The sequence below is a fragment of the Hylaeus anthracinus genome, unplaced genomic scaffold, assembly GCF_026225885.1.
Source record: "Hylaeus anthracinus isolate JK02 unplaced genomic scaffold, UHH_iyHylAnth1.0_haploid 11982, whole genome shotgun sequence".
Taxonomy (NCBI): Eukaryota; Metazoa; Arthropoda; class Insecta; order Hymenoptera; family Colletidae; genus Hylaeus; species Hylaeus anthracinus.
The window spans coordinates 8,876,907-8,904,726 of NW_026534330.1; the positions used below are offsets into that span (position 1 = coordinate 8,876,907).

General features: G+C 37.0%; 1 protein-coding gene across 4 annotated transcripts in view; it reads left to right on the forward strand.

The window, feature by feature from the left end:
- Positions 1-27,820, forward strand: part of LOC128885921 (autophagy-related protein 16-1) — a 645,660-nt gene that overhangs the window by 602,137 nt on the left and 15,703 nt on the right. For 3 of the 4 annotated variants that reach the window (XM_054140306.1, XM_054140304.1, XM_054140305.1), the window contains exons 10-13: positions 9,023-9,202; positions 10,742-10,826; positions 12,067-12,213; positions 12,327-12,946. In XM_054140306.1, the coding sequence (XP_053996281.1) occupies positions 9,023-9,202; positions 10,742-10,826; positions 12,067-12,213; positions 12,327-12,603 (689 nt within the window). In that variant the 3' untranslated portion in view covers positions 12,604-12,946. Of the gene's footprint in view, positions 1-9,022; positions 9,203-10,741; positions 10,827-12,066; positions 12,214-12,326; positions 12,947-27,820 lie in introns of those variants that run through there. The other variant, XM_054140308.1, reaches the window with a different exon arrangement.

Below are 27,820 nucleotides of genomic sequence, written 5' to 3' on the forward strand. Positions count from 1 at the left end.
AAATTATACTGCAACCGTACTTGGTATAGTATGATGACGAAGAAGATATGAACACGTAAGAACACGTAATATCATAAATGTATAATATAATACGTGGAAATTTAGTTATTAAGATTCCTCTGAAATTTCTCAATTAATTGAACTGAAAGATGCTTTATCAAAGAAAGGAAGACAGAAATTGCTTACTTTTGTGGATATACTAATGATATAGAAAATTTAGAAGTAGAAACTTTAATAGGCCTCGAAGATCGAGTATAGAAAATTGTATAGTCAGTTTTCTGACTACCTAAGCAATCTACCTTTGTCATCATCATCTCGACATAAAAGTCAAACTGAATCCAAAATAAGTTCAATACAGAGAAGGTAGAATGAATATTTAAGATGTAGAAGTCAACAGAACGGTATGAATAAAAGAAAAGATTTGTACCAAACGTGAGCAACAGGAAAGATTTAAACCAAGCATGAACAAAAGCGACCATTTGGGATAAGACCCCTCGTGTCCGTTACCCTAAATGTCTGCAGACTGTATCTCTTCAAAAAAAGTCACGTACAAGCCAACCACTCAAGAAGTATGTTTTACGAAAAAGGTTGAGCTTGATCCTCGGCACAGTTAATCCTAGTTTGAAGATTTGTTCCCCTCCTTCCATGATCTTTCAGAGGAGTTGAAATTCAAGTGGGTAATATGACGGTATTCCTGAATTTGTTACTTGTGCCCACCCTGTTGGATAAAAGGATCAAGTATTTGATCCTTGAGAAGATGTAGGAGAACCGTTCGCATAATCCTGTTAAGGGCTTCGATTGCTTGTCGGACTTTAAGTTTATAATATGTCTGTGGCGTGGCACCTTCCACTCTGGCGACCAGAGGACCATTCAACCAATCCTGCTCCCGCTTGTTCTCGCTTCAGCACCAATTCCTGTGTACACATCCTTCGATCAGGCACCTAATGCTCTCGTGTCCGTGGTAGGGTCCGCTAGGTACCCTTCCTGACACGTCTACTGTTGGCAAACCAGGATGAAACGCACTTCTCCCATCCTTCATCTGTCTCCCCTTCGACAAACTACCGACAAGCATGCTCATTATCAGAAATCGGAAATGGTAACGTATCTTCTGAAAAGAAAGAAAAGAAAGTTTCATGGAAGAAAATTGAAAAGTCTTCTACGTTCATTTTTAGCTGTGAATCATTTCCTTCATTTAATCAACCTTTAATTGAGAATGGTTCAGATAAAAACAGGATAATCTGGTAACTTATACTTTTTTGGAAATTTAGATTATTAAAATGAGAAGAAGATTCGACACTCGAGAAAAGTTTGTTTCTATTTACTTTTAGCCATGAATCATCATCTCGTTAAGTAGCACCTTAGAATTGAAATAAGGTTAGATCTGCGTGTCTAGGTAACATGAAATTGGAATTCCAAAGAGTATGAGCTAGTGCCCTATAATCGGAAATTTAGGTACTTAAAGTGACATGTAGTGTGTTAAAACCTGAAGTAGGCTTAGGGCATTTTAGAGTCACTGCGTCCCGGGATAGGGGCTTTAGAAAAGTGTTAACTTGCATCTGAACGAAAGTGGTCGTTTTTATAGCGAAGCAAAGACCACACGCCTACTACTTTTATCGAATAGAGTTAGTTTTATGAGCGTTGGGGAGGTAAATTGAATTCACGGGGAAGTGGTCAGCTGATATGGACCGCGCCGACGAAAGGTCTGTGTAGTTTGCAAATTTATGCAGGATTTACATTCGATTCCTATGGACCGCTGACTAATCTCGTGAAACCATATCCTTCGGAGGACCGTTCCAGATATCGATTTACACTCTGGTCAACAGGGCTACAGAGTACCGAAGTATGCCCTGCCGAGGGTGGAATTCTATTGACACAGGAGAATTCACGACCGCAGTCTGTCTTGGACGACGACGTCCTTCTTGTATTAATCTACTACCACTACTACCATTGGCAATGTTTGGCGAGAAAGTGAATAAGAATTATTATATACATTATTACATAATTTCAGTTTTATATAAAAGAATTTAATGGGAAACTACTGCGAAACGACATCTTAACGTGGCATTTAAAAATAGTTAATTTTATTTTCGTTATTTTCATTTCGATACAACTAGCATTTCCTTCCGAAATTGATCTTTATTTATACCCTAGACCGCATGATTTATCGCCAGAGTCTGCTACATTGCCAGCACAGTGAGCTGCCTTACCAACCGACTACTCTACATTACCGAGATCGACCTGTAGAATGTCCTGAATTGTCGACATCGTATTTTACCTTACCAAGTAACTTACCTAGTACTCTGAAGAAATAATTAACATAGGATCAACATTAAATCAATGTTTTATTTTTCCAAATCGTTAGCTCGACATAAAATTTCGTTTAACGTCCTCAATCTTCGCAAATAATCCTACCTGCCACTTGAAAATAACGCTAGCAGAACAAATGGAAGAGCGAATCGTGTGCGCGTTGTACATACATAATAGGTAGAGTCCTTTCGCTAATTTTTCCCAAGCGAATGGGAGCACTTACCCAGCTAGATGTGGAACGGCAAAACGTCATATAATTTTTTTTTCTCTCCTTTCCCGCAGCGAAAGCGAGCCAAACAAACGTTTCTCTCCCTCTCTCTCTCTCTCCGTCGCTCTGCCTACTTTTCACGCGTATAAATATAAGCCCGGCTTACCGAATCCGACGGTATACTTGAATAATTCTCCCAAATTGGTACGCTTTTTACGAGTTAAGTCCGAGTTAATTTCACGCACATCGAGGCACCAGGACCAGGCCAGGTTGATACACAAAGACCCAACCCGGACATCCATTTCGGTTAGAGGCTTTTACGCTTTTGTTGTGGAACGCGGTCCCCACAGCAAAATAGTGAAAACCAAGCTCGCCTGCTATCAGAGAAAGGCGGACGGCGGTATACAAAAGTTTTGCGCAAATAAATCTCGCTACGCAAGGAACGGACAATGGGGACCACCACCGTTGAAAGCGCGTTTAAGCGTGAATTATTGTTTATCTAGGACGCTTTAAGACAAAAAGGAAGCTTAAAGTGGATCACCTGTTTTCTACCGGAGTATTATCCCTCTTACCACACCGTCTATTCTATCATCCTGTTAGCGCAGAGGCTGGCCGAGTTTATCAAAACAGTGTTAGTTATTTGCCATGTTTTATGAGTGAAAGATCTTGGTGTTCATAAATACGACCAACAGAAGTGTTCTTGGAGAGAAGATTTATCGCGTAGTACATTAGCATTTGGACTTTTCTCATCTACGACGGCAACGTTGATACCCGGGAATTAATGTGTTCCATGGATTGCCATGAAATTCATACAGTTTTCACTTTTGGTATCCTTTATTTCCAATGTAAATTCCATATGCTAAATGTTTCAGAATACTTATTTTTCTCATATTTTTGGAAGGACAAATTCGAATAATAAATCACAAACAATCCCAATGTACAGTGATTTATTCAGCTGAACAGTTAAAACTTTATTCTACTCATTGCGAAATATTGCATTCTATAATTCAAAAATAAATTTTTTATTTAACGTGATGTAAATAAAAATAAGTTAATTTTGTATTCGTTATTTTAAATTTTCATCTGTTATAAATAAAAACTGGACACTGTTCATAATTGCCTTCCTGTCCGTGTCTGTTTCCAAATTTGCATAATACTTCCGTTGAATTTCAAAAAGAAGGGTAAATTAACGTAAAAGTTCGACCACCTTACATTCTCTTTTGCTCTGTGTTTTTTTCTATCTGCAATCAAAAAAAAAGGGATATGCCTTGCCCCAGTTCCTAGAATCATCCTGCCTACTCTGTTTCACTTTAAATTCCTGAAATATGCAAAGTGTGCTGAATTAAATAACATCCACTCGTCAAACTTGGGTGGGATATTGGTATAAACGGTAGTCTCCATTTAAAAAGGGAACTTTTTTTTACTTTGCGATGCGTTCAATTTGATTGCTTCGTCCCGAAAAGATCCGTTATTAATCCAGAATATTTAGACGAATATATTGAATGCTTTAATAACATTAATAATCCATACTAATTGAGAATATCGATTCTAATTCGTTAAATGCTTTAATAAATTGTACCTGTTAAATTTTTTAATAAAACGTGTTATTTCTTGTCAGATACAATTTTATGCATGTATCTATGAAAGGAATGTTGAACAGGTAATTCAGAAACAAACACTGAGAGCTTATTTTTTACTTTTTAAGAAATTAGTCTTCTAATAAACTTTGTAATTAATTTTATTTATCATATGAATAGTCAGAGATATGAATGAAAAGTATGATTTCTGTACTAGATTTTTCACATCTTTTAGTGTTTTATACTCCAAACATTGTACGAGTTGTGTCTGTATAAAAATTCATTATTTAAAGATAATATATTACAATTATATTTGAAAAGACCCTTAGATACTTCTTTTACAGGAGCCAATAAATTTCTGCAGTATCAAACACATTTCAAAAACATATTCTAATTCGTCCAGTTTGAAAATTTGCCATTAAGCGCAATAAAATATGCATTCAAGGGATGGCAACATTTTTTTACATTTTCCTTTCGAGTTTACCATCATATATTAAAAATCATATCTGAGTAAAACAGAATCGCTAGTGACGTATGAGAAACTTGACATCTCTGCATCATTTTTCTCGACATTCAACTAATATGAAATTTTTCAATGTTACATTTTAATCATACGACGGGCATTACAATAATATTATAGAAACTGAAAGAAAACATTCTCTTGTCGATTGCTTACCGCACTCAGGTCAACTGAAAAACGACACATTTTCTTGTTTTGATACCAAGTCCATAATATTATCTAATGAAAAAAAGGGTAAAAGAAAATTTGTAATAACTAGACCGCGATTATTTATTGTGCATTATGCAAAATGGAAGATTCAAATGAAAATACAAAATACTAATGGAAAAACATATAAAATATGAACAAAAATATATGTACTTTCATTTAAGTTTCAATCCATTTTCTGTATCCGTTAAAATATTAGCTTGTATAAACATAATAACGTCACTTGACATGGATGACTCAAACATTTCTATCTATTAATACATCGATCATCAAAGTTGTCAGCTGTTGGAGTATATTTTCCTTGCATCACCCCGAACCCACCACTTACCTCTGACGGTGAAATTTCCCTTTCTCTCGGACGGTGCTACCTCCCGAAAAAAAGTTCGCATGTCGCCGTATTAAAAGAACGACATGCGAAGAAAATAATGAACAACACCTGTCGCGAGAACAAGGGAATTCCTTGATTATATTACGAATAAAGGAAATCTGTTTATGATTGATGGCGCTGGTACAAGACTTAAGTGATTTCTGTGTCGTGTCAGGGGGTTAAATACCAGGAACTAACAATAAGTGTTGGTAGCTGAATTCATTTGGCCTTTTCTCTGGTACGTTAGCTCTTCCCAAGCGGTTTGCCTGTTGTGGTAATGTTCCTACTCCGCCAGCATTATCATTAGGATTCAACCGCGTAATCATCGTTAACGTTCGCAAATAAGCTCGGTGAATTAGGAATATTTATTCATTACCTCGTTGGGAGGAAATTTCATATACAGTTTGTCGTTAAAAGGATTCACCGTGCACGGTACTTAATCGCGATTCTGTTTTTAGCGTGCAGGCAAGTCATGTAACGTGCGATTATAAATCATGTTTCGTGTCTGTGTGGCGGCACGGAGGTAGAAAATGGATTGACAAGTTTCCTGCTACGTGCCGGCATACTTTGGAGGAAATTTCGTTACTCGCTCACTTATCTTCTACCTATTTGTGGTACCCTTTTCAGGAAATTTAAACGCGGAAACGATAAAGACCAATGTGTATGCGGTATTTACGCAAATGTATTGTTCCACGCGAGAGAAGGATTTTTCTTTTATTAATGTGTTTAAATTATGCATAGAACGATGTTCCTACAGTTGTGCCGGAGATACGATTTCATGAACGTTTTATGCAACGTTTGTGCCTCTAAAGTGCTTTAGAAGTACTAAAAATGGATTCGAAAACTTATGGTATGTAGATTGTAATGCATAATGTTCGAATGAATTTTTGCTGCGTCCGACTTTGCTTCCTTATTAAAATAATTTCCAGACTGGATTTATTGTAGTTATAAACTAGTGCAATAAATTCTGTTAATTAGAATGACCGTTTAATACGATACTTGATCCTGGCAACTTTTGAAACAAAACGTATAGACAACAATGAGGTATTTAGAGACTTTGTACTGATCATTAGTTATTATTTTTAGTACTTCTTGCTATTATTACTTATTCACGTTGTGATTTGTATCGTTACTATTTTGTTGATTACGATCATTCAATGCAAAATTTAATACACAAAATTAAACACAGCCTTGATATTAAACTATATTTTGGTTTTAAAATCTATACAATAATTATATTATAAGGATTATTATAATGTACTTACAAGAATTATACGTCTCTATTAAAGAAGCAAGTGCACTTCAAAGAAATGTGACAGTTCCTATAATTCAAGTATGAAACTCTAATAAAATTCTAGAATTGTACATTCACGAAAACTGAAGTCCTCATTTATACCGAAGGACCTTCTACCAAACGTCAAACAATCGATCTAATCGTTGCCTAGTTCCTGGTTTCTTCACAATCTCGTAGACTTGTTATCGAACCACCCGTGTATCGAAAGAAAGGAAAATACCGGCAGCCAGCAACCCCACATTCGCCTCAAGTAGTACATATACTGAATAAACAGGGAAATATGTCCTTTTAAACCAGGAAACAAAAAGAATACGTACAATCATAGTCCGTCGAGTGCTACCCGTAAAAGTAACCCATCCCGTTACGTATTTATTCATTGTGTAACAACGCCCCCGCAACCGTGACCCCGCTCGTGTTCGGAAACGTCGATATAACCGTGTCGAAGGAAAGTAACAAAGAAACCGGATCGTGCAATTTCATCGAGCTTTGAAATACGAGTAAAGCGTACGGTAGCCAATGTTGCGCTACGCCAGTTAACGCTTGTTATTAAAAGTACGTTACAAGTCGAGGGTTTGGTTTCCCCTTTCGCATTGCAGTTCCCGAACCAGTAGTTTCCATAGATTTCCAACGGCGCAATAAGCTAGATTTCAAACTTAATTTACGCTCGGGAAAATAACGTTCGCGTCAATTGGTTTCCGCAGGACTGTCGTGGAACGCTGATGCAACACGAAAACGACACCGAAACCCGCGAATCGCATAAACTGCTGATACTACCGCCATCGCAAATATCAATCTCTTTGTCTATTTTAAGAAGGGTTCGTGCCACCCTAAGCATCATTAATAAAGTCTTGTTGTATTTTAGGAAGAGACGTCGATTTTTTGGCATATTTTTGTTGCTTGACGTCTTTAAAATATTCCTACCAAATACTGACATATATACATACACTTGTTTTCCTCCATGTTAATTCTTTTCCCATTTCTTTGCTCTCGCACTTCATTCTTAATTCACCCTACTCATATAAATATATTCTTCCTAACTTTTTAAGTGCATAATGAATAATACTTGAAACATTCCATACACAGTATGCTTTCATAAAATTATATTTGCTCAAAATTACTCGAAAGGTAACTCTAATTATGTTATCAAAAAAAAAAAAAAAATCAAAATTCTTACCTTAATTAATAAAATAAATCGGAGTTACAACCACTACACTTGAAATAACAAACCCATCCTTTATAACGATTCGTGTTAATGCATTTCTTTAAAAAAAAAAAAATTGAAACGGAATATTATTAATGCGAACGGATCTGTAACCGATCCGAGAGCTCCGTTTGACAGCCACAGGTAAACAATGCTGACAAAAATCTTTAACGAATTGTTACCTCGTCCTGTCATCGTAAAGCTCTCTCTGCCTTGTTTTTCCGCAACAAGAGAGCTTTGACGTCGATTGTTTGTCGACGCAGCGGACGAGCACCGCAACAGGACAAACTATGAATAACGATACCTTACTCATCCCGACTGATCTAGCCCCTTTGTACATTTACGAATTTTGTTTGGGATCGTGCGTTTTACTTTGTCGTTGCTGGTCTACGTTAAATCAAACGTGATTTACCGGACAATCAATTAGCTTGTCGAATTTACCGCAACGATACGTCGGTTATTGATATCGCTTGAGGCTCTGTGCTTCCTATGAGGATGGAATTACTGTGTCCCATTACTTCGTGGCGATGCATCATACCCGTCGACTTAGGTCTACCGACGTAAGCAGATTTTATGTGAATGTGGGGATACGCATTTCGATTGAATTTTCAGACCGAGAAACGAGATATTGTTGCTCCAGTTCTTTCTCCGTTTGATTTTTTGTGAGCCAGGTCGATTCAACCATACGTATCTCGCGATGATATTTAATAAGGATAATTGAGAGAGATGTTTCGAGTTCTCGAGAAACGAGCATTCGTTGTACATTCTCGAGAAATGGAGGAATATTGTTAAATTAATTTTCTTGTAATGATGTTGATAATATTCGATACCACATACGTATTAAAATTATGATTGAATGACAATTTATATTTAAAATTGTATATAAACTTCTCGGAAGTTAAATATTGAATAAATTTATTTCAATCTTTTGCTATGATATTTATAATATTCCTTTAGTATCTAAATCTCCATTCAAGCGAAATGCAATTCTAGATTTGCGATTCTAGTTTGCGTAATCTTGCCTTCGAAATCTTCGGTAAACAATAAGTTCGAGAGTATTCAATGGAAATTTCCAAACAGTTGCAGGAAATTCATCCATCTCGAGTCCATTAATTCTGAAGAAGCTTTGCAATGGAAACTTAGAAATTAATATTTATGGCTCCGAACAGACATAGCTGGGGCCACATGACAACGATCTCATAGACCACACTGTATCATCAAAATTTATAATATTAAGCAAAATTCGACTGCCCCGAGTAAAACAATTTCATAAATATTAAAAGTAAAACATTTCTATGCTACCTAAACACGGATCCCAGATTAATGTTTTCTTTTTTACAGGCATAGAAACTAAATTCGCCGGTTCCAGTTGCAACGACCTCGTAACTTCTGACGGAGCAGGTTCTACGATAATTAGCGGTCACTATGATCAAAGAATTAGGTTCTGGGACACCAGATCCGAATCTAGCTCGAACGACATCTTACTCCAGGGAAAGGTGACATCGTTAGATCTGTCTCGTGGTAAGTTTCGCACAGCCGTCCACAATCAGAATAAAATATCTCAACAGATTCGCAACCGATAGATATTTTACGTTTCCAATACCGAGTACCGACGAAAATAATAAAATTCTGAACCTGGATATTGCAAATTTGCACCGTTTGAAATATCAATGTTGGAAACATGTATAAAATTTTATTTTATACACCAAGAGAATTTGAAGTGACGTGAATCCAGCGATCGCGAATTTCTTAAGAGGATATTTGGCAATAGAGAACAATGTTAAAGGGATTTATAATAATATAATATCATCTAAAACCATTAATTATATATTCATTTCGAAATTGAAGTAGTAATTACATATTGGCTATCCACTTTAAATATGTTTCTAATTTAATTTGCTTCCAAATCATGACCACAACTGCTGTACACCGAAAAAGGTCCAAGAATTATCGAAATAGTAACTAAACACACGCTTGAGCCAAGCTGTGGTGCCTTCGACTCGACAATGAAACAACAGACCTATCCAATCTGGCGTTTAGAGATCATTTGCATGGCTGAAGTAATATTTAGTGCTTCGTTCGCGTTTCGTCTGGATATTATAACGATAGCCAATATTCCGTCGGTATCTCAAAGCGTATATTTCACTTGCTAATTCGCCGCACTGATTGAAGGGCGCTTTGAAAAGACACACATTGATCAGGCGCATTTCATTAATCTGGATAATGCGAGGATAGAACTCGAACGAGACGATATTGCAACGACTGAAAAATTCTCCTCGATTACATCATGCCCCCCTCCACCCCCGTTCTAATGCTTTTCCTTTATCATTGGCCGTAATACATTATGTATACTTCCATTAAAGTATAATATACCATTCCTTGGGAAACGTGTTCGCTGGATTCAGAATACCTTACCCGAACGCCTCCCCAAAAGATTTATACGCCCCCAAAAGGAATTACTTACTTAACGGACTCGTCTCGGTGCATTTCAAGGAGTGTCTTTTTTTTTTTATTCTATCCACTGTCGCTGTTCAAATAACGAAAACTCACGGGAACTTTCTTGAAACGATCGGAATGCAATCACATCGTAATTAACGATTGCTTATCGCCCCTATGCGCGTCTGAGTCATTCTGCGTCAGACCGACCTGAGCGTTGTTCGTTGATACTCTTCGAACTTTCTCTAGCTCCTCAATATATCTGTATAATTTGAGTAAAACAGAAAGATGGTTGAGACATCAAATATTAAATATAACGAACAGAATATATGCTTGCTATATCTATAATTCTTAATTAAAATATTTTGTGCAATATTTATAATAATGATTCAAGTTGGTCCTCTCCAGTATCCCTAAGATGCTAAAATTGGACAGATTATTTATTTGAAACTTTCAATAAACACAGTAAATATAAAAAGAACTCACGATCATGTTAAATTTTCAACGATTCAACGTGGACCAGATCGTACGTGAATCGCGTGGCTAACCGTATTAGCACATCCAATTTAACTTCAACATCGGCGACACATGTAAATTCAAGGAGCGACACCTGCTTGTTTTCAGATGCAAATTACCTTTTGAGCTGCGTCAGAGACGACACGCTGAAACTTATTGACCTACGGATGAAGAAAATCATTGGGTCGTTTAGGTGAGTAGAACGTCTCGAGAAAATTATGCGATATAATTGAAGGATCTGTCGTCTTACGAAGAGAAGTAATGTTTCTCTAATTCGAACGATGTTATTTCATCGCGGAATGAAGCTTTTTCTCCAGACTCCGTAGTGGAATTAAACGTGCTCTTGATGCACCTTGTGGAATTTTCCATAAACTGAGTAAATGACAGCTGCTGCCTGCACAAAAAGTACACAGAGCTTTGAATATTCAATACTTTGCAATTCAATTGCGTATACTCCATGCAAGAATCGGCGTGAGCGAGAAACGCCAATACAAGTAGAAACAGCTAGTAATGGACAGACACGTTCTCCAAATCAGACTTGGAATCTATCGCACGCGTATTTCCAAATTCAGTTTTCCCATGAACGAAGGCTCGTGTAAAAAAATTTATTCGACATTATTGATTTGTAAAAGGTCAAATATATTTTAATTTTTGTCAAATTTTTTAAATAAAATCGTAGCCTTTTACTTAGTCATTGATAGAGAAAATGGAAAATGTATAAATGTTTTTGACATTTTCTAAATTATCGTTGGATAATAAAATAACTTTTATAGATCTGTAAGAAATATATGTATGTAAAGATATACAATGAAATGTAAATTAACATCGATAAATTGAAGCAATATCTTTCTTGTAGAAGAGACAAACATTTGTCCTGTATAATTTAACTGAAAAACTGATGAACATAATGTTTTTATTTCATTTTTCGTCTATAGAGTTATACACCTGATAAATGTTAAACTTGAATCATACTTTAGAAATCAGCATTGATTAATTAAAAAGCTTGTCCCCCTACAATTTGATCTTTTAAATCTAAAATTGTAATTAAATTTAACATAAAACTTTAAACATGAAATTTTTAGCCTCTTCAAGTAATAATCAGCTTTTATGAAGGGTGAATTAGTTTCTCTTTTGACCGTTTCATTGGACGTTATTATTAATTTTAATCGTAAACGAGAATAACCACACAGTACAATGAGATTAAATCTGAAAATAATTACTTTGTGGAAATGATTGAAAATGTACTCCATTGTTAGTATGCATCATTTGTTAATTAATAAATGGAATTTGTTAAGGGTTGTATGTATATTGCATTACTGTCAATAATGAAGACAGAAATTTAACAAATTTCAATATGATTAAAAGTTTGCGTCCGAGTGATTTTAGGAATATAACATCGATATTAATGAAACGCGTTTTTCATTTGTTTATAGTGCCGATGGCTTCAAAGTCGGGTTCGATTGGACCCGAGCATCATTCAGTCCTAACGGTAAATACATTGCAGTTGGTTCTTCGGACGGATCCGTTTTCATTTGGTCTCTTGTCACAAATATGATCGAGACAGTGTTAAAAAACCATACGTAAGTAACTTTTTCGTAATAATCATCACCTTACAATAGTAACTTTATTTGCTCCTTATCTGCTTGGTATTTTTCTAAGATATTCCATCAATTGTCTTAAGCAATTTTTGTAGGAAAATATTTTTGGAAATATTGCGTGAACCATTTAATGTGACCTCATTAAAATTGCAATTAGAAATGTTTATTAAATGCACAGAAAATAATTTTAAAGAAAATATAAGAACAATGTTTAGACAATTGCAACGAAGTTCTAGCCGTATAGAAAATTCAACCCAGTGGAGGAACTTTGGTACTGTATATTTTCACGATCAAATGTCAGTTTTTCGCGCCGCAGGCAAGGAAAATCGCAGTCTGTGTTTTGATATTAAATCGATATGGAATGTGCTATAAGGATATTAAACCTTGGACAGTTATGAACTTTACGTGTAGTTAAAAAAAAAACCCTAAAAGTCTATATAGACATTTTATGAGTTCGATGTGCAATAATGGTAAAACGTAATAAAATATGAACAATCTTATTACGATCATCTGTATGCTTCATAACTGGTAGTTAATATAAATGCAATCGAAACTGTAAAATTTATTTCAGTCGTCCTTTATAAGTTAATGTTCTGTCGAACACTAATTTCCTCATTGATGTTGAATAATTCAGTGATACTGAACGTAGCCGTAACAAGCCAATTATTATTCCCGTTCAACAATTTCGATCATGTGGTCATATTCAAAACTATTAACACGTTTAGGATGATATACAGTAAAAAGAAAAAATATGTAAATTTTATGGTAAAGAATGAGGAAGGAAAAATACTTTTATTCAAGTAAATCAAAGTCTACAATAAAATGCATCAATTAATTTAGTTTATTATACACTCGAGAATGCGTGAAAATTGCGAAATCATGTTAATGTTACGTACTTTGAACCCTGTGTACTGAATACAGTTCGAATTTTTATACAAATTATTATATCCTTATACGTCTCTTACTTGACTATTTTAATTTAAATTCCTTACGTAACAATTCGACATCCAAAGAAACGTGATAAATAGGGCTTTCATTTAGATTAACAAACGTCGATTCCTGTTCTATTCCACTCACAATCCCCTGCGATACTTCTACAACTAAAAGTTGTTAAAAAACTCTCCGTTATCCATTTGACAAATATTTTACAGACCGGCGCCAGTAATAATCCGTTTAACAGAATTTCCTACCAACTTCCCATCCGTCGATCTAGCTAGACCAGTTTATGAATCACTCGAGTTTTTGCAAGATGTACGTCAATTTCTTTCAGCTGGATCAACACTGGTATCCGCTGAGCGCTGTGGCTAAATAAGCGGGTATTAAAAGCGCGTTAACGTCGAATTAAAAGTCATTTCAAGTCGACCACTCTATCCTCGCACTATTAAAGCGCGAAGCTACTTTTCAACCGTCGCTAATTTTCCATTTTGTTTTTCTGGTATAACGTTGCCCGATCTTCTTGACTCGGACGCCCAGCTGAACTCGCTCGCCGAGGCACCAAAGCGTTCGTAATTCTAGCAGGCATCTTCGAGTGCTTTGCATACCACGCTGACACGAAAACTTCACCGAGTGCCCTTTGGTCCATACACACACACACACGGATGAAACGCATACGGCCGCACGTATTTCGTCCTTACTTCGACGTAAGCTTGGAAAGGTCCAGAAAAATATTTCGGCGTGACCCGATTTCCTCGTCCAAGTTGCGGGCCGTGTATCTACGGCCATCCAGCGCCAGCCGTATACACATAATATTTTCATATGTACACATTATGTACATGCGATACATCGCGATATCGCAAGTTTATACGGCAACTCCGGATTCCTCCTCCAGGCTGCCGTGTCGGTTCCCGCAACTCAAACTGTCACCTCGGGTGAATGAGTGCCTTTCGTTTAGAACAACCCCCTCTGCGTGACAGGGAGCCCCAATTTCGCTCCTCTTTTTAATCCCTCGTGTGTTGCAAAACAAGTTAACCGTTGTCACTCGTGATCTCGTCGTGATCTGTTCGAAAGAATGAAGTTACATCGGTTTACATTGCGGTGTTTTGCTTTGGTAAACTGTGAGATGATTTGTCGAACTTGAGATTGTTTATTAGGGCTGAAAGTAACGGTGGTGCAAATAAAAATGTATCTTATACTCAGTTTCCTTATAATTTATAAATTATACTTTTATCTTTCTCGCTCTTTATTGATACACTGAATATTAATTGTCTCATTGTTAGCGGAACCTGTCATCGTGTGTCTCAAACAGATTAAAAGAAACTCAGCTAATAAGCAAATCTCACGACGCAAATGCATCGAGAACTGAAGAAAGTTTACGAATCGCATTGTTTATCCGGTATCTGTTATCACGATCGTAGGTGTACATAATCCGGTATTATTAATACGATTCTAACAGGAATATTAAGTTCTTGAATGAATCCATAAGCTATGATAAATCTCGCATTCCGTTTGCTATTGTCGTAATTAATTCTGCTATATACAGAATAACAAAGAGAATCAATTTATAAGATTACTACACATTGTTCCTTTCTAAAAACAAGTTCATAGTGATAACTCTATAAACTTCACGAGTATATTCATTTGTTTATTTAGAATTATTTATTGTTCTTATGAGTTTTTATCCTAACCTGCGTTTTTTAAAGTATGCTATTACAGTATACACAGTGGAAACGAAGTAAATGTTTCTGTGACATGTTTCTGCATTGTAACTCATTGTACTCTACTCTGTCTCATTGTACTCTCATTCTGTGTTATTTAAAATTTATTTTTATTTCCTTTTCTAAAGCGAGGCAAGAGAAGGAACTGTGTGGAAACCTTCTCACGCCACGTTGCAACAAAATAATAGCCGAAACGATCCCTAATGAAAAATAATTTTAGTGTTCACTTGAATAATAATATATACTTGATTATTAAAAATTTGTTAATTCATGTAAGTACTTCGTATTCGGCAAAATTGTTTTGCACTTGTTTTTTATTGAGTTTTATTGACACGACTACCAAAAGTATGCAATTGTGTACCTTCCAAATTTGAGCATACTTCTTTATCACTTTAATACAAACGTAATCCTAAATCCCTTAATACCACATATTACTATGTACATCTTAACAATCTGTGTAATTATAAATGGCCGTGACACTCGTAGCTGAAACAAAAGTTACTAGTACGCGAATGTCTCACAGTTCCAGACAACGCTTAACTCGAACATGTTTTCGATCCCGCAATTTCTATTATCTCTTATTATATGTAAAGCTAGAGGAAGTATATTTCTCATTCAGCCATGATATCAAAGCATATAAATATATTAAATATATTTTGCTGTCTACATATACCATATTATATTTCAGAACGAACAGCTTACAATCATTTAGTTGTTTTTTGAAGGTGAACTTGACGCTATTGTCTGTAATCGAATCAATAAAAGTTTGATAATCAGTTTTCACACATATTGTATGTTCAACAACTTGTACGAGTTTCATTATTCGATTTCCGTGTGTCGGTTGCTCCGGTTCATTTAACTTGATTATAGTTTACGTAAGCTTAATTTAACACTTTCAGATCTGGCGTCCACAATTAAGGACACAAAATTTAATAAATAAAATAAATAATAATATATAATATATAAAATAATTTCCTTTTAATCGTAAACCAACTAAACATTGAATCACAGTCCTGCGCAATTCAATTCTACAATACGTTCCAACAAATAAAATGAACCCAATACATATTATATTAAAGAACATCCAATAAAGATGAGACCGAAAAGGAAAGCGAAACTTGATCGTCCAGCATCTTTTCCAGGCAACACGTCGGCGATCGTTTTCACTCGAATCTCACGGTGATGCGCCTGGCGAGATCCGTTCTACAATTATCCATCCCCTTCCTCCCCTTTCGTAGACGCTTGGGCCACCGCGTCCTCGGCCTCCTCGAGTTTCCCAAGGACGCAGGATCTTCGGTGGTGGTTTCTATGGGAGAGCCCAGCGGGCGGTTGTAGTCCAGGCGTACACCTAAGTACCGGTCATATCGAAAAATAGCTTAAGCACCGGTCACGTAAAAGCTGGTCCGGCGAGTTGGGCTGCGTGTGTGATTTCGCCCGTGTATGCGCACGTTTCACTGTTATTACTTTCACCGTGGCCGTAGCCCCGGTGCCCGTGGTCAGCGTCATCTTTCGTCGTCATCTCTCCTAGTCGTCCTCATCACCTTCGTTCTCTGTCGTTTCTCTTCGACTTGCCCCGTGATCGTTCCAGCACGAGTTGGAGATGGTGTAATTCGTACGTTGCGGCGTGTACGCGCGCACTCAGGAATTCCCGGGACTAACTTTAACAAGCGCCTCGCCCTCTCTCGCCCTCTTTTTCCACCGACTCGGACGGAGGCCCTTTCCTCGCTAGAGAGCGACGAAGTAAGAACGAGACGAGCCTCCGCGATTTCGTATTTAATGCGCGCCCTCGAAAGCCTGATACACGTAGCCGCATCTATCACGGATAAAGCGTGAGATTCGGTCGTTTCGCGAAATCCTATAATGCAAACTGATGGAATGGATGTGTAACGGCGGGTTAGCCGCGGCGTTAACAGATTACCGTGCATGATCTTCTTCTTATTCGTCAGTCGCCCCGTTCCAGCCTCGGTCTGATAGTCAGTTTCTGCATCTTCGAGTCGGACTGCTCTGGAATGCGCGAAATTATTTGCTAGGTAGCTCCGCGAATAAAAGTTATGCTTTGAAGACCAATGCATTCGGTAGGATGAGGTGGAATGATGGCAACTTTCAATTAGTGTTTCTGAGTCGGACTGCTTCAGCGGTCCGTTGAATTTTTCTCATTGCATTTCATACTTCCGCTGTTTCAATGATTGCCATATTCGTTTACGACTAGGTTTGGCTAGGAAGAAACTGGAAATCGTCTTAAATTAGAGAAAATTCAAAGAAGATACCCTTTTTCAATGTTACCGATTAAATTAAACAGTAGGATTTTGATTCTTACAGTTGAAAAAATAAAGAAAAACGTACTCACCATTTGTAGTCGCCTGAAACATTTTTCTGTCGATTGACATACTTGTTGACGACCAGCAAGGGCATACGACGAACCAACCTTATAAAAATTCACCAGTCAATCCAAACTCAGACCTAACTACCTCACTTACCCACTTCCATAATGAACGTCTCAAATGATCCAAGATATTCATGAATATGAATAACTTACACCGCATTTTGCGCCAGGAATTAATTAACGTCGTAGAATTCCCAATCTCGTTGCTTAACATTTAATAATACCTACCTGCTGGTCCCAGCCTCGCTAATTCGCTTCCTGCGTAGACGATGGTTAATTCGATAAAGGGGAGAGAAGAAAAAAAAAAGAATCCAATCAATCGTTAATAGTAACCAAGGACGTTGGCTGTGTTAACAGATAAGAAAAACGACTTCTGGCGTCGTTAAGTCGGGCAGCCAGAATGCGGAAAAGGGGAGGCATGTGTTCTTGTTACAAAGGTTTTCCCACGTGCACGTAACAGAGCGAAATAAAGGCTATCATTCCGCCGCGAAGCTGCGATACCTTGATTTGTGTAACTTGTTATTAATAAATAAGTGCGTAGCGATGCGTGGTAACAGCGTAGGTTATTATTCTTTTCAGCGGTAACTGACAAGTAACAGCATCTCATAAATATTACCGCGCCATATTTCAGTCACGCACGCATTTACGGCGGTTTTGTCTTGTACTTTACGAGAGGAAGGCTCGACGATAGTTAGGGGATATAACCGTAGCTGTAAGGAAGTAGTTCGATTAGCGTGTTTCATGGCCTTTCCCTGATATTTTCGCGCTTTCTTCGCCGCTCTCGTCGCGTCGACGACAACGAGGTCCGGATAAGCGGTTGGACCTTTCCAGCTGAGAATGGTACGCGCGTTTATGGTGTCAATTCATTCTGCGATTAATGTCGGATGAGTTCGGATAACTCGATACGGTAACGTTGCGTATATCTCGAAATCAGAGTCTAATAATGTGGCTATAAAGCGGGGAAGGCTAGTAATGGGCTTTCGTGGAAGCACTTTCAGAGGCAGCTCGATGTTCAGCTTGGAAACTTCGATATAAATTAACAGAAATTGTTTCGTCGCCATACTTTTCCTTATATTTCGTCGAATATTAATTGACAGAATTAGAAAACAAAGAAAAATTATCGAAGAAAGTTTAGGCTGCCCAATGCCAGGCTATTTAAATAGATTAACTGAAAATATTAAGCGAGTTGAATTCGGTAAAAAGGTTTAATTACAAATGAAGAGAGTTAAACTAAATTACAGGAAAAAGACTTGATCGTGAATACAAAATAAGACTGACAAATGTAGTAATTCGTTTAATTCTTTTCTTCTTACAAATTATTTTGATTCGTTCAGAAACTAAATATATATCGGAAAAAGAAATAAAAATTAGAAGAAGTAATTGTCTGTGTACTAATTTTACTCTTTACGTAGTCAAATGTTGAAGAAACATGATGCCAAAGTGAATTTTTAATAGAATCATTATTCTATCAGGAAGAAACGTTTCCTGAGGCTCTACCGTAGTTTAGTGTCACTAAATCTGCCACGTAGCATACACGCCTCTCTTCAGAGACATCTCATATATAATTGAAAGGTGCTCGGTAACGAATCACTTCTCGAACGTCACAATGTTAGAAGGGATCGAAAGGCACCTGACATAAATAGACACTACTTCTAGAAGTCAGATTTAAATTTGCTTCAAAAATCGAAATAGCAATAGTAACGATAATGAAGGACGATCGTTATAAATTTTGGTATTAAAAGCATCAAGATATTAATATAGATTCTATAAAAGAATTTTATATGTAGTTTAATATAATCATGTTGGCCCTCTTTAGAATAAACAAATATACCAAATAGCATTAAAGAATATTGAACAAATAAATTTATAGTTATAGTACGGAAGATTCGTGTATCTACAAATTAGGATGTTCCAGAAAATATTCCTCACTTAAGAGCCTTACTCTGAAAGCAATGGTATACAACACTGTTCTGGTTCTTTAGAAAATCCAGCAAGGACGAACGTTCAAATATTAATGGTCTATACAATTTCCACCATCCTTGGCTACCTACCACTAAGCTTCAATTTTTATTCTAGAAAACTGTAATGTCTTCTTACTACGAAAGCCAACGCTTAAGCACAGCAGTGGCACTTCCGCGAACAGACTGTCGCTTTCCTTCTTATGGACCGTTGTACAACAGCTGAATATCTTCTTCAGTGTCACTCTGACTCAGAAATGGTAGATTAATCTGTTTTTCGTTTAGTGTACACTCTAAATGCACGCATTTGTAGAATGCGGTTTGCGTTTTACCGAGTTTGGACGCGCTCCCAATTTCTTGCAAGCGAGTACGAGCACCACCAACCAGACGAAATCCTTCTCCGTCGTTTTAACAATGTGGCTGCTTCATTATAAGAGTAAATTTGTCGCCAAGATCTCGGTTCGAGGGATTGAAGTTCCCGTTACTGGGTTTCGGAAGACAGCTTCGAGAGTTTCTCACGTTTCGAACGACTCCGTACACTTCGCAGTTCCTCTTGACGGCAATCGCATCATTACTCTGTGCTATGAATTTACACAGAAACGCAAACTCGTAAATGAGTTTCCTAGACACTTATCTCAATATGGGAGACATTATGTTAGATGAAATGATAAATGAAAAAAAATATACCTCTGTTACCCCGAGAGAATAAAAAACAATGAGAGTTGCGATCTCACGGGAAACTTAATTTATTTGACTCGTAGAGAATAAAATGTAGCACGAGAATCGTTGGAACGTTTGCAGAAGAGTCAAGCATGCATCGTTTGAATGGAAGAAACGTCACAGGAATTCATCAACAATTTCAAATCATACGAGGCACGAGTTTTTGATTACTCCAAGGAAATGATAAACGATAGAAACTGTGGTATCACGAAGGATGTAACTTATTTTAATTGATTTTCGAAGAATAACGCGTGACACAAGAGTAACATATAATTCCAACATGGCAAGAAAACTATGGGAATATCATTCGCACGGAACAAACGTTACAGAACTCATAAACCGTTTCGATATAAACATGGTACGTTTATGTAAATAAGAAGAAGATCAACGTTGCATGCGGAGAGTCGTTTATTTGCTATTAAAGAAAGAACTGCAATCCTGAATGGTTGCGTAGACAGGAAGGTTCTCACTGAATCTTGAAATGCGATCCCTCGAATTAATTCGCATGTTATTCGCGACGAACTATATTATACTTAAAAAAATGTCTTAACCATATATTAGCTTCCTAATAAGCGTAATATTCCTCCATAATATTATACATAATCATTATTAGTACAGTGGGCGTAATTAACATTGTGATACTATTATTACTATAATATTCTTGTAATACGAATATCATAGATGTAAAACTGTATAAAAGAATTTATATTTTAATTATACAACCTTCCAGATTGAAAGTGGAACTATTGAATAGGGAATGTCCACGGTCAGCTGGTTTATATTTAGAAACTTGCCGAACGAGCAACTATCAATTACTCCAAGTTCATTAGAGGAGGCTTAATATGGGAGTATTTGTGACAGCAAGCAATTTGAGTTAACCAAATGGTAAAATTAATATTAAAAAATAAAAGGACGCGCGTCAGTTTAAGCAAATGAAGACGAAACTAACAGATTGTAGAATCTCATGGACAGAACGAAGACGAAAGTTCGGTTGTAATCACTTCTCGACTCGTCCACCTTCGAGTGAACCCCTGATTGCTATGTAGGACTCGTGACTGGTTAATATTGGGGTACGTATTAATCGTGTATGCCGAACCGCTTCGGAATTACTGGCTCTCTCCCCTAATTGTACGAACATGATGTACTACTGGGACCTAAATATGGAAATCGTCTTAGCATTCATTGCTCTCTTCTACAAGCTGCCGAGGCCCTTTAATAAGGTAGCTGCCGATGATGCTCAAATGGTGAGTAGCTGGACGGGGCAACGATTTACGGCGTTACTTTATGACCACGCCGAGTAAATATTTACAGACGTCGTAAACACAACAGTACCAATTAGTTGACGCATTCATAAATATTTTGAACTATTACAGAGGACGTTTGATGAAATATAACCGCGACTCTAATCACTGTGACGCGTAGACGTCCGCGAAATCGCGCGACTCGAGTGTCCGTGAATTCCCCTTTGGCTAAGTAGAGTCCTCGAATGAGGCATATTTTGATATTGGTCCTTGTTCGGCGTATACGTCGGTCTATTTCTGATGTATTTATCTTTATTTATTCACGTTTGTGGATGTAGATTAGCGACTACGTAAGTCATTTGTTCTGATAGAAAATAGGATTCTTAGTGAATTTATTCTAAATGAAAGGCACATTCGTTTAGCATGATTTGGTGATTCAAAAAATAGTTTCTTCAAGTCTTTAAAGGTTCGTATGTCTATCGACGGATGCTCAAAACAGTAAGCCGAATTTCTGCCTTTTTTTGTATTCACTCTCAGGCCTATAACTCTGTCAAATCCAGGGATTTCTTTCTCAAAATCTTACACGACACTGAAATGTCCACCTTTGGAGAAATGGAATAATAAGAATCTATTTGTGTACAAATTTGACAGTGTCGCGTCCCCTAAAAGCTCCGAGAATATTATCTGGTACCACCAAAGTGTAACAAGTAGACCCATTCGTACGTTGAACTCGATGGAAAGGTTTGATCGAAAAGTGTTCGGCAATAGCGAAACGCGCCGACGAACAGCTGAAGGGGGTTGTCGAAGCTCGGCGGAAGGGTGAGTCGGGTGGAAGAAGGGCGGAGAAAAAGACTCGAGGTCGAGCTGACATGTATATCCGTACCAACCGCCAGCAGTCCTGGCACGAGGGGAACAGGAATGGGAAAAACAGATAAAGAGCTCCGGCATCGCTCGGCTACCGTAGACACGACGAAGATAAATGACATAATATCGTGCTGGACCAGCCGATCATTGCCGTAGAAACGAAATCGAGTTAGGTGAAAGCAGTGCCTGCCACGGGGCAATTGATCTTCGACGATGGTTCGTTACGCTGGGGGACAATGAAATCGGTCTGATACTCATCAGGGGATGCCGAGGAGATTCGTTTCTTCGCTGCTCGACGGGAGCTAAAATCTGTGTACCTGTACATCGTCGACCAAAAGTCTTAGAACATGTATCGGTTTCAAAGATGCTTTAATATCGAGGTGGAGCTTGTTCACAATTCGTAAACTGTAGTATTTTAACCTCCGTAGTCTTTTTGAAATAAATAGAAGTAGAATTGGACACCACAAGATTTACAACTCAGCGAGTAAATAACCCAGTGTCACCACCAAAAGTGGCATTTCCCAGTGGCTCCACTAGTTTGCATATTCGCCGTGCGCTCAGGTGAAATACCACTACTGTGGTGCTACTAAGTTATTTACTCGCTATGAGTTTTAAAGCTTGTGGTGTCCAATTCTACTTGTATTTATTTCAAGGAGATTTTAGAGGTTAAAAATATTATAGTTACTAATCATTGTGAGCAAGTGTTTAATTCTAGGAAATGTAAATGATTCATTCCATAATTATACGTTTAAGAGCAACTAGGAATCAACAGACTGTGGATTACTGCACGTTTTCCATGTATTAAATAAGAATGTCAAAAAATGGGATAATATTATAATGGATACTAAAACAAAAGTTAACTCCAATTAACGGTGAAATTAATCGTTTGCTTAGGCTTGCTTGAAACTTATAAACGCATGTAAGACTTTTGAGCGTTAATGTACACCTGCTTTCACATGACTGTCGATGTAATCTAATCCTGTTTAAGTGACGTATTTACGTCCTTCATTCCGCCCTACTTGTCCTTCGCTAGGGACCGCGCTGAATTTTCATTAAACTTCCAACCGTCGAATTGAGGACATTAACATCTACGTCTAAAACGTTCAAGGTGGTGTTATCGATTCCCGCTTGATGTTTTGCGATACCTCGAGTTGACCCATACGTTTTTATGAATTTTTAAACGAGTAACAGAAATAAAGTGTTCTATTAATAAAGAATGCTGTTCGATGTCCAATTTTTGAATGATTATTACATGTTTAAATATTGTTCAAATATTTCATAATGCAGTTCAAGAATAAAACCTCAAAGGTATAAAGGTGTTTGTATTCAACCCATTCTACAATATGTGCTTGTATAATAAAATGTATTTAAAATGTATATAAAACTTTCATATAAAGAAGTCAAAATGATCTCGATGACCTATTGGAAAAAGAATGTTTATTATATTCATTAATGGAATTTGTTGCTACGTAAACAAGTAGCTCAAAACTCAAATATATTAATCTTTTACAATTCGTTTTTCATAGAGACGTGACTATTCTCCTCTTCGGGGATTCTGTAACATCGTGTACATTTCATTGTTTTAGTTATTTTGTGTACTGTGACTAAACTCCAGTATAAATATTCATAGATAGAAATCCCAATGGTAGAATACGACAGAATCGTTACAAGATTAATGGATGTCATGGTTCAACTATATCAGTTTGAATTTATGTACATTTCAAACCAAATAATTCGTCCCTGAAGGGGTTAAACAATAGGTCTATCCTGTTATATTACTTCCAAAACGAATACAATAATACACGTATTTCAAAAATATCCTCTCGAGGACTATGCGCACATCAAAGACCAATTCACCGTTTTTAAATGCTACTACTCTTTACAATCTTGACATGTTAATTTATTACCTTGCATGTTCTAACTTGTTTACATAATCGCCATGCTCTAGCCAGCGTTTTAAAGCAGACGTGTTGGTACTGTATTCCTCGAGACACGAGTTTAAAAATCGAACCAACCCATCAATCTCGAATGTCTCGTAAAATTAAAACACTTGTTCGATGGAAGCGTTGTAACTGTTCGAGGAAGTATACGGTGAAGATTGCATGTCACTTACTCGTCTATGAATAGCACAAAGGGTACACTAATGATCGGGAAGACGCGGATGATGACAGGGCCTCTCGCAGATCGAAAGAAACCCAGGTCACATGCCTTCGGCAGGTCCTAAGTACATTGAAAAAATGTTGTGTGTATAATAAGTAATATGCTCGGTACAAAGAGAAATATTATTGTGTATCCTCCTTCGATCTGCCCGTTCGATACTTCCGTGAGGCTCGTCATGGGTTTTTAAACATGGATTCATTATTTGGACAGCCTTCAATTATTCGATAATTTATTAGTACACATTTAGTTCGTACAAATTGTTCAAACAATTACTAACGTCCAAGGCAAGATCTGCTAGATAAGCTTTACTGATGAGTCTAATTAGCGACGAAACGCAATGCTATTGCTCTTTGTCGGAAAGCAATAGCTTAGTCTCAATCAAAACTTTAATTATTATCAATCATAAACTGTGAGAGCATCGCGATTGTAAAAGCATGATAATTTGTTATGTACCCTTAGTCGTACCGTTAGAGTACAAGTCAAAAATTTAAATAATGAAGTTTCAATCTGAAATTCCAAATGAAATGATTTTGGTATGGATAACTAAGATACATTTGCAACGAGATAATTCGACCCTAAAGAAGTTAATCAATAAGTCCACCCTTTTATATGGTCACTTCTCAAATGAATACTACAATATAATATATTCATAATTTTTTTTATAATAAATTCATTTTATTTGTTTTTAGTCCTTGACAAGAAATATTATTTCAAAAATTTCTTCTGGAAGCCTAAAAACATATCAAACACACTTCATAGTTTTGCTTCAAATGCTACTTCATAATTTTCATAGATAATCTGGATAATGATGAGAATCGTAGAGTCTGGAAATATGAACGTCCTAGACGACCTAAGGCATTAGGAGTTAATGGGAATTTCATGAAAACCACGGAATATAATACGAGCACCATTGTTTGTAAATATTATAAAGCTTCGAGAGCATCCTGAAAGAAAGAGTTGGACAAAGGAGACGGGATTCGTGGAAGAATGATCAGATTCTCTATCAGGACAATGCGCCACAGAGCTCTAACCGTTAAGCAGTTTTTAGACGATAAACGCATCACGATGCTTAAACATCCCCTTTTACTTGCCAGATTTAGCCTTGTGCGATTTCTTCCTGTCCCTGAAATCACGCCGAAGAGAGTTTTATTTTGCAACGGTACAGTAGATAAAAGTAAAAATGACGGGTCTATTGAACACGTTGATAGAAAAACAATTGGAGCATCGCGTCGGGCATCGGTAAACGGGAACGCGGCGGTGTGTGAGTGCAGAAAGGGTGTATATCTGTGGAGACATATGTTGAATCGTAATATTTTCAAATTAACGCGTTGTAAATTATTGCCGGGACAGATTGCGATTGGTCGGCTTTTAAACGTCTGCGCGATTGGATGTTGCACCCCCATGAATTAATAAATCGAAGCTGTTTAAAATTGATAGATTGCGTACGACTTGAGGTATCTGAAGAATGTTGTCGCATAGAGAAACCTGCAAAGTAATGTAATATTTTTTTTTTTTATGTAGAATTAAATGAATAATAATAAATTGAACAGGCCCAACACTTGAGGTCATTACTGGTGATTTAATTCGTCAGGAATTATTAGCACTACTCTGTTTAAATTAATTATTTACTTATAAACTGAATAAAAGTATTAATCCAGTCCAAAATCTTATAATTTATATTATAATATGTATGATTTTAGTTAATCTGGTTTATAATGAATAGGGTTGAAAGAAATAAACTTCTGAGACAGATGTAAATATTGTAACAGACGTTGCTTCCTGGAATCGCCTAGTCCAACATTAGCGCAAATATGCCTCGTATTCGTATGGCAAATAATTGTCATAATCCTCATGAAATCCAGGTAACGTTGTGCGAGTATGAGCGTCGGTGTTAGAACTTTCCAGCGTAGACAACTTGGTGTTTTGTTTGGCACGTTCCGCGTACCTCGAAGGAAACTTACCTATATTAATACTTAATAGACACCGTAAATTCATCAGCATATACATCGCGCGCGTGTTTATTCCCTTATCCCTTACCTTCAAGAGACTGTAGACCGCCATAAATCGATAAGAGTTACGTAGCTTCTGCACCTCAAGTGACGCCAACGGGCTCCTTTTCCCTTTGTAATTTACCTTAATTTTGGTCCGCTCGAAAGAAAAAGATAATGGTTCATTTCGCCCTTATCTTTATTACGTGGCTGGAGCTAATTTCTATGATATTCAATACAATATCCTTGTATTACGTTCATATCAGATTAGCATAAATCTCTCCCTTTGATGCGCGTCGTTGCGCACAATAATTATCTTGGAAATTACATTAACTGCAAGATTTATCAACGTTGGTCTGCGTTTCCTATTAGTTCCGACAACATTTCTTTTTTAATCAACCTTCAACGTCATGCAACGTTTTAAATTTCATATGTCTAACTGTTTTCCTGGAATATATTACATATTAAATTTTTTTTTTATTAAAAAGCTTCACTTTACACATGAGATTAAAATTGCAAATTGTTGGAGCCAGGAACCCTGCAAACGCTGTATTTCATAAATTTTTTTTGTTGTTGTTGACAGGATCAATTTATTTTGTCAAAAACATAAATCGAATAATCAGCACTATAAACATCTGCTTTCAGGTCAAGTGAGGATTCGTTTGAAAAATTAATTCTTTCTGTTTGTCGGGCCTGGCGAAACGAAAATCTCCATTCAATTAGTTTTGCTATTAGCTTATTTTTATGCATACTGCATTGAAAAGCACAACTTGGTACTCTGATAAATTCTCTGCGCAAAAGTTAATCGAAAACGTGGAATACATTTTATCTGTTTGAAGCTCCATTTTCGGAGGGTCGTGGACAAAGATCGTGCTTGACTAATGAGCTTCATTATTTAAAATTGTGATGTTTTAAAAATGCAAAAGTGTGATCGATCCTTTTTTTTATTAAGCTTCACTAACCCAGACTCTTGATGTAGTCTATGATATAAAAAAGTATAAGCATCATCATACTAAACAATTTAGACCCTGCTTATATTTATATTAATTTTAATAACGAATATGTAAAATAGTATAGTATTAAATAAGAATTGTTGCACAATCCTCAGGCCAATTTTTATTGCCCTAGTAGTAAAATTAAGTCAATTCACGAATAATATACTTCCAATACAACGCGTCCTCAGGAGGACAGCACGTCCTCAATCAACGACAAAAGTGGATTCCACGTGTTAGGGTACATCCTATACATCTTTATCAATGATCACTCCTACACCGTGACTGATTCCCGATGCATGTATAAGAGAGGTTTTCGAATGGTCCCTACAAGTACAATGACATTTCTCAGGCGTTGCTTCTTTACGATAACAGTGGTTACGCCGACGTTTCGCGTCATTTGCCACGCGAACGACGCCAATCTAATCATTGTACGTATTGTCATTCTACTCCCTGAAACCTCGTAGAAACACCAGCGACTGTACGTCAATGAGCGCGCCATTAGGCGCCACTGTTCGTGGTCGACCAAGCATTCAGATACGTGTCGCTCGCGGCCACGTGGATTGATGACAGGGACCAACGATTGTCTCGATAACCGGCGCAATTCCTTGCGGAATTGTCGCGACTCC